This window comes from Amphimedon queenslandica, unplaced genomic scaffold (assembly GCF_000090795.2).
Source record: "Amphimedon queenslandica unplaced genomic scaffold, v1.1 AMPQUscaffold_13204, whole genome shotgun sequence".
NCBI classification, from domain to species: domain Eukaryota; kingdom Metazoa; phylum Porifera; class Demospongiae; order Haplosclerida; family Niphatidae; genus Amphimedon; species Amphimedon queenslandica.
Genome location: NW_003546560.1, coordinates 102,985 through 110,805, shown reverse-complemented (window position 1 = coordinate 110,805; position 7,821 = coordinate 102,985). Strand labels below are relative to the sequence as shown.

Below are 7,821 nucleotides of genomic sequence, written 5' to 3'. Positions count from 1 at the left end.
TGATATGGTGGTGTGATTGTGCTGTTAGATACAGTGGTGCCTGGTGGTTTAACAGTTGCTTTCAATCTCATCCCAATGGTCCTTACTATACTAATCCAAATGGAGCTGGTACCTGGTTTGGAATCATATGGTATGATTGGAAAGGAGTTGGGTATAGTCTGAAGTTTACAGAGATGAAAACACACCATAACAACTAATGTGTGATTAATGTGATAGCATTGTGTAGAATTGGTTAGTGATTACATGTGTTACTTAGTGACCATTCTTTTATTTATATAATTGTAACAACGACATGTGTATAAGTGTATTGCTAACAACACTTGAGTTCTGTGGATGGTGTAGTTTAATCAACATGTATTTCTATGCTTAGATTCAATTTTTTGTTGGTTTTATTGTTGTCGTCATTGTTATAATAATAATAATAATAATATTGATACATGCAATACCATATGTATATGTATAGCAGTTCCCTTCTTAGAGAACCCATCACATTTAAGCACCCACAATAACTAAGACCATTTTAAATCAAAGTACATGTACATAATATGCATGTACACGTAACTTACTTTGACATTAAACTTGTATTGACCAAGCCATCCATATAGACAAACCCACCAAAGAGTATGCCTCAATCAGAACTGAACAATATTGCTTCTATCAATCCAGCATTGTAACCCCACCCACCACCATGAGCTACATGTACAATAAACAAACAAATGAATAAATAAAAAATAAAAAATAGATACATGTAAATAAATAAAATAATAATATTTGCCAAATTTGAATTATTGTAGGTACTATATACAGTAAGGAATGCAATTGGTACACTAGATGCTGTCTGTTAAGTGGAGGTGTATGCTATAAAGATTATTCATTAAGAGAGACTATACGGTACATGTACATGTACATGTAGATAAATAGCTAAGGGAATACAATTGTACATGCATGACCTGTTACTACTACTGAACTTACAATTAAATCTTGAGACAATGTGACAGTTGTCAACAGAGAAAGCTTGCAATGATAAAAGAGGATTAGTGGAGAGTCTGTAATGATGATAAGAGATTGATTGAAGCATGGAACCTAATTGTGATGACAGAACCTTTAGACTGAGGGAGACATACATGTACATTAAGTACCCTCTAAATCTGGAGAGAGGGAGGGAGAGGAAGAGAGCGAAAATTATTGTACACAGAAGATACATGTATGTCATTAAACAATTAAGTAAACTGTGTGTGCATATGTATACATGTGCATGTCAAGAGTTATGAACTATAAAGTATGGAGGAAGAGGAGAAAAGAATGGAGGAAGAGGTAAAAATGAAGGAAAAGAGAGAAAGAGGTCAAGCTACTCAGTCTTAACATACAAAATGTGAATTGCATGTTTCGTTTCATGTACATATACATTTATGCACATATACATGTAACTACAATAACAGTGTGTTGGTATGATGTATGCTCACATTAAATAAAATAACAAATACTATATAGTGCATGGAGGGAAAACGGGGAAGGAGGAAAGGGGAAAGTTAGGGGAAAGGGAGAAAGAGGATCATTTCTAACCTTTAACTTCAGCTGCAACAGAATTATAACAACTTATTTTAAAACTGTTCTCATCAAATCTCCACAGTACATTATACTCTGGATCAATGCACAGACTCCTTCCACTGAGACACTCCTACTCATCACCATCTAACCTATTGAAGAATACATGTACATGTAATGTCACATGATAATCACATGATTAAAACATGTAAATGTACAAGTACATACATGTCATGTATGTACTTGTACACATGCATAAATAAAAAAAAAACAAAATAAAAAACAGTTTTTAAAAAAATAAATAAACAGTCTACACATGCATGTAGACTGATTATTGCATTACATGCAGGCTTAAAACAAAACAAAAAGTTTACTATCATACATGTGCATGTACATTGTACATGTACATCAGTACTAATCTTTTAAATGGCTCCGAAATCATCCTAAATTTTATTGTACATGTATGTATTGATGTCCTTATGCTATGCAGAAAGTTAGAGCTGATTTGGGCTTATGCTTTTTGAGTTACAGCCAATTAAAAAAATGCCTAAGTTCTGAAAAACACACAATGGCTCCAAAATCACATCATTTTTTACTATTCTGATACATATTGATGTCCTTATGCTGTGTAAGATCTTTGAGCTAATCCTGTCTTTAATTTTTTAAGTTACAGCCATCTTAAAGAAACACTAAAATTCCTAAATCACACCAAACTTTTTATTACATTTTCTGACACATACTCATATCCTTATGCTGTTTAGAAAGATTGAACCGATGTTGACTTGAATTTTTTGAGTTACAACCACATGTTTTTTAAGACAATGCCAAAATTCCCAAGATACACTGTAAATATAGCCTTATACTTATAGTTTAAAAATACTGTACATGAGTCATGAGTAAATAAAATCATCACAATATTCTTCTCCATAACAGCAATGTATGTACATGTACATGTAAATATACATGTACAAGTAAAGTGTACACAACAACAATAGCTAACTTTTAAGATTCTAAAGTGCTTGGATTGATGACTTGACTTCATTTCATCAGTTGAAGGAGGCTGGCAACAAACCTACATGTGTCATAATAATTAACATTTTACATGCATACAATATGGAATACAATGTACGTGTACATGTAAATCATAATTTTAATCCTTACAGAATGTAAAAAAGTAATCTTCCGGCCTTTTTGTTGTGAAACTCACTCAAGGACTCATAAACGCAAAACTAAAAATCATTTTAGTAAAATCCAAATCTGATTGCAACCAGCTCAAAGTTCGTACATAACATACATATATTTACACTTACATGTACAAAATATAAACACAAGAACATGTACATGTACATGTACACAATAAAATGTAGAATTTCTTTCTAATAAAAATTGGCCAGCGTATGCATGTACATGTATATTGGGAGTGAGCCAATCTTTCAGAAAAAGAATAACTAAGATTCATGTATTTTGGCATAAGAATGGTCATACATGTACATGTAGCTCAAAAAAATTAAGTTGGAATCTGCTCAAACTTTCTACATATAGCCTAAGGGCATCAATGTGTATCAAAAAATACAATAAAAATTGGGAGTAACTTCAGAGTCATTTTTTTTAAAACCATGGTATCAAGGAATTTTTCAGATTTTGGCACATTAAAAAAATGATCCTAACTCGAAATAAATTAAGTTGGAATCAGCTCAAGCTTTCTACACAGCATAAGTACATCAATACTATTAATTGTTATATTGATATTTATTTACTTCTTCCTTCATCTTCATCTTCTTTCCTTGATTCCTTCAAGCTCTTTTTCTTCTGTAATGTAACTATCTTCATGTAATGGAGTCAATGAAGTCTTCACTCCAATCTCTTAATAAAAATAAAGAAATAAATATTATTAATATTAGTAATTGGGCAAAGCCCTTACTCACAAGAATTTGTCTGTATGTACATACATTTGGGTGTGACTGGGTGGTGAAGTCAGGAGGTGGAGGCCTCAATGTTTTATATTCTTTCTAGTATATACATACCAATGGGAGGAGCCTCCTCTAGTGCTGCAGTGCTGTTTCAATTCTACATTGTCTTAAAAATAATTTAAAATAATTTAACCAACAATTTTATGAAATAATATTAAAATTATCCCGTATTAAAAATAATGATAATCATTATCGCACCTTTCCCTCTGTTAATCTACTCACACAATCATTATAACTTACTTCAAAATTAATGTCAAATGTTCTATAGCTCTTTGTCCCAATCTCTTTACAGTATTTGCATATAGTTAGCTTCTCCATTTTTATCCACACACCATCACCAGGCAGCAAGACACTCCCTAAGAGCAGCCCCCCTATAATGAGTATGTTGTAAGTTGGAGAGTGCTGGTTGCTGATACAGTCCTAGTTCTAGACCCAGTCCCTCCCAGTTTCTGTTGAAATGAGCATCTCACAGTAAATTCAATACTTTTTGAAGATCATGTGATATCAAGTGTCTGTTGAGCTAATATATAAAAAATCAATACATTTACATTTGGCAATAGTTTTTTCCCGTTTCCCTCCACATTTATCAACTAACAGTCAATTAAAATTAAACTGATACTAACTTACATTGTTTAGTACTAAGGCTGAAGGAGTGGGTTTTCTGTATCAGTGTGTTTACGTATAGTACTGAGCCCTAGCATGATGTCTCATAATGAATTGATCAGCTGTCCTCTTCAGTGTAGGCTTTAGGATTGGTCCTCAAGCAGAGGTCTCTCCTGTTCTATGGGGGCCAGATTTTTCAAATACAGTTCCAGTACTGAGTACCCTAGTCTCAGCCACTTTGCACCAGCGTGTATGTTTACAGATGTAGTATCTATGGTGTGTTAGAACCTCCTTTAGCCTCCATTGCTCGCTCCATTGTGTCAGTCAGTATCATACATGATACAATATGTACAGATCGAGGTATAGATGATTGTGTTAAGTCCAGAACACACCCACTTAATGTGTGAGTGGCTTCTAATTAAGGTGTGGGATTATGCCAAAAAAGACTATTGTTATTAGCATACATGTAATCACAAAGGAATTGAAAAAGAATTATAAATGATGCAACAAAATTAATAGTCCTATACTGTACTCTATCATGTAAGCATAACAACAAAATAATGAATAGATACTATAATAAAGAAATTAAAATTCTAAAAGTTACTGTTGTTAATTTGATGTGTAGGAGAAGGATGGTCAGCATCCTATTGTGAACACAAAGACATTAACATTGATTAGCTTATGTAGATGTACATACCTAGTTCTTTAAGCATAACATTTCCTATCTGTTTCATTGATGCACCTTGCTTAATCAAAATATTACACAAATCAATTAAATACTGTCTTTCATCAAGAGAACCATCCAATTGACCCATCACATCAGTCATTAATCTATTGGCTTTAGTAGAAGCAGATACACCATCTACTGTCACTACATATTCTCTAGTCCCTTGTGTTATAAGGTCATCAGAAAGCAATTCATTAGCTACATCAGAAACATTAGCTGATATTGCTTTGGATAGCTTAGCTGAGTACTTCTGTAGTATCTCCTTTGGATCTACAATTTAAGTAAATAATATTACAGCATAATTAAGTATTGAATGAGAAGTAAGATTGCATGAATGTTTTCAACTAAGACAATTTAAGTGACATAAATGTACCTTTAATTTCTTGTGGCAAGCCAGAGCTTCCTATCTTAGATACACATCTTTGTGGAGAACCTTTACCATGAATACATTAAATTAGCATCAATAAAAAAATTTATATATTTTACTTCGCATCATAAGAGAAGTTGAATTATCACTTGAAGCGGAAGTGCTTGGTACACCAACTGTGGAATAATAATAATAATAATAATAATAATAATAATAATAATAATAATAATAACAAACAACTTACTATCAAGCCAAGACTTCCACTTTATAATCTCATGACATTTGCATATTTCTTCTGTTTTAGTGCATCTAAAGATACACCGTTCCTCATTAACTGTTACTGTGTGCTTCTCACCACTGGCCCCACTTCTATCAGGACCACCCTCACATAAACAATAAAACCGTATCTCGGGATTCTTATGACTCTCACTGAGATTGTGTTTTTTAGCTGCAGAATTGATTGCTTCAATTACATCTTTCTTTACACTGCATTCAATGCTTTGTTCCTCACAATGGATTTCAATGCAATTGACCTGTTCAACTAGAACAACGCGATACGATGACTCCCGATGATTCATTTTGATGCAATTTGAGAAATTGCTATTAATTTTTGTTGAAACAATTTTGTAGCAAGGCCCAGAAAGAAGATGAGTAACAACAGAGCAGAACAGACCCATTGGGGTAGCTTTCTTAAAGTAAAACAGCAATGGCTCACAGTCCTTATAAAGATAGATATCTGTCACATCTTTTACTGGAAGGAGAGCTGGTATGAAATATTTATCATCTATTGGTGCAGCTATTGAAAGTTCCACAAATAGATTCAGTAATTTTGTTGCAATATCATCAAATTTTAGCTTTTTTGTGATGGGATCGAGTTGTTCTTTACAAATCTCTTTAAACTCGGACTCTGAAAGAATCCCCTTTATAATACCATCCTTGTCTCCAGTGTATTTTCTTGCTTTGGAGTGAATAATATGAACATGCCCGACCAACTCCTTGAGAATGCCAATGAGACTACCTATGTTAACAAACACCAGGTCACTGCAGGCTTTGGAATCATGATAATAAATGATACTATTAATATGATGCAAAAAATTAAGAGACTCCATCACTTCATCTTTTGAAAGTTTTAAATCTTCCCCAAGACTAGTGCAGGTAGATAATTGCAAGACACCACATCCCTCTTCTGCTGCAACACGAAGTACGATATCAAAGAAGTAGTAATAAAATGGAATTTTGATTCCTTTTTTGTTTTTCTGTAAGATTTCATCCACATCATCCAAAGAACTCTTTGTGTTCTTAAAATTTTGATCGTTTCTTCTTTCTTCAACAGTTGCACTAGCAATACGACCATCAATTTCCCGTACACGAACCACATGATAAGCTTCAATTGACTCACAATCATCATTTGCATTTATTATTTCAGCCAAATTTTCTTCCAATGTGTGAGTGGACTCTACTACATCACTGCATTCATCTCCATGTGTACCAATTGTGAGAATTTGCAATTTCTCTGGAACTAAATCTCGTAGAACTTCATGATCTTTATAGCTATCCCTGAAATGTTGCATGCCCGAAGCTATTGAAGAAATTATCTGCTTTAAAACTTCTTCAATGAGTAAACTGTACTGCTCGTAATCACCAAGATTTTTTCCTTCAACATGCATCACTGCAGTAGATTGGCTAGAAAGCTCTTTTGAAATGTTAACAATGAGAATAAGAACTTGGGCAAATGGCATAAAAATTGGAAGCAACTTTTGAAAAGCGATTTGACCTCCTGTATCTATGAGGTATAGCCATTGAGCACCTTCAAGATGGTTTTCCTTCCTTGAACACTGCCGCACTCCATCAAGTACTTTCTCTACTTCCTTACTCAATGAACTTTCCTTTTCATCACCTAGTGCTTTGTTTCCATCACCAGGCACTCCGTCTCCATTGCCAGGTCCATTAGTCGCTTCATATTCGTCAACAAATCTATCGTCAGCCTCATCAGCTGTTTCATTTACTGTGGTCGGTTTCTTTCCATCGATACTTTTACTGACCTTATTTTCTACTGAAGAATTAATCGATTTTTCTAATGCATCTTTTTTCAACGCATTTTAAACTAATTCTTCTAACTCTGTCATATCCAATAGCTTGTATCGTTTCCCAGTATCTCGTCTGTAGCAGTAGATACCAACTCTTGGCTCAGCAATACCGGTACTTGCTTCAACGTACTTTTCATCCAGTAGAAGTGACTTGAAACAGGTTTTCCCAACACGAGCTTCACCTTGAACAACAGCTTTTGTAAGATGACATGTGACAATTGTCTGAAGTGCTTCATGATAGTGGCATCCCAGGTAATACAAAAATATATTTTTACTATAAATATATTTTATATTTTTCAGATATGTTCCACATATATGAAACTTATCAGTATTTGGCAGTATGTAATACATATAAAACATATATATATGTGAAATACATATGTTATACATAAACGACATATATTTAATAAGTTAACTGAAAAATATATTTCTTTTCTATAAAACATATATAAAATGAACATAATACATATATATTAAATATAAATATATGGTATGATATTGTATAATAAAATTATAAATATA

General features: G+C 33.3%; 1 protein-coding gene and 1 long non-coding RNA gene across 2 annotated transcripts; both read right to left on the bottom strand.

The window, feature by feature from the left end:
* Positions 1-376: 376 nt before the first annotated feature.
* Positions 377-4,545, bottom strand: LOC109584503 (uncharacterized). Its single transcript, XR_002186046.1, has 9 exons — positions 4,143-4,545; positions 3,756-4,035; positions 3,471-3,621; positions 3,303-3,408; positions 2,707-2,774; positions 2,546-2,617; positions 1,564-1,697; positions 973-1,148; positions 377-693 (listed from the first exon to the last, which is right to left on the bottom strand). It is a non-coding gene; the product is annotated as an uncharacterized LOC109584503 (long non-coding RNA).
* A 50-nt stretch (positions 4,546-4,595) lies between these two features.
* Positions 4,596-7,540, bottom strand: LOC109584502 (uncharacterized). The gene is made up of 5 exons (XM_020000263.1): positions 5,457-7,540; positions 5,332-5,388; positions 5,219-5,278; positions 4,816-5,115; positions 4,596-4,762 (listed from the first exon to the last, which is right to left on the bottom strand). The coding sequence occupies exons 1-5, from the start codon at positions 6,949-6,951 to the stop codon at positions 4,755-4,757; spliced, it is 1,920 nt and encodes a 639-aa protein (XP_019855822.1). The 5' UTR covers positions 6,952-7,540; the 3' UTR covers positions 4,596-4,754.
* Between the last annotated feature and the right edge of the window lie 281 nt (positions 7,541-7,821).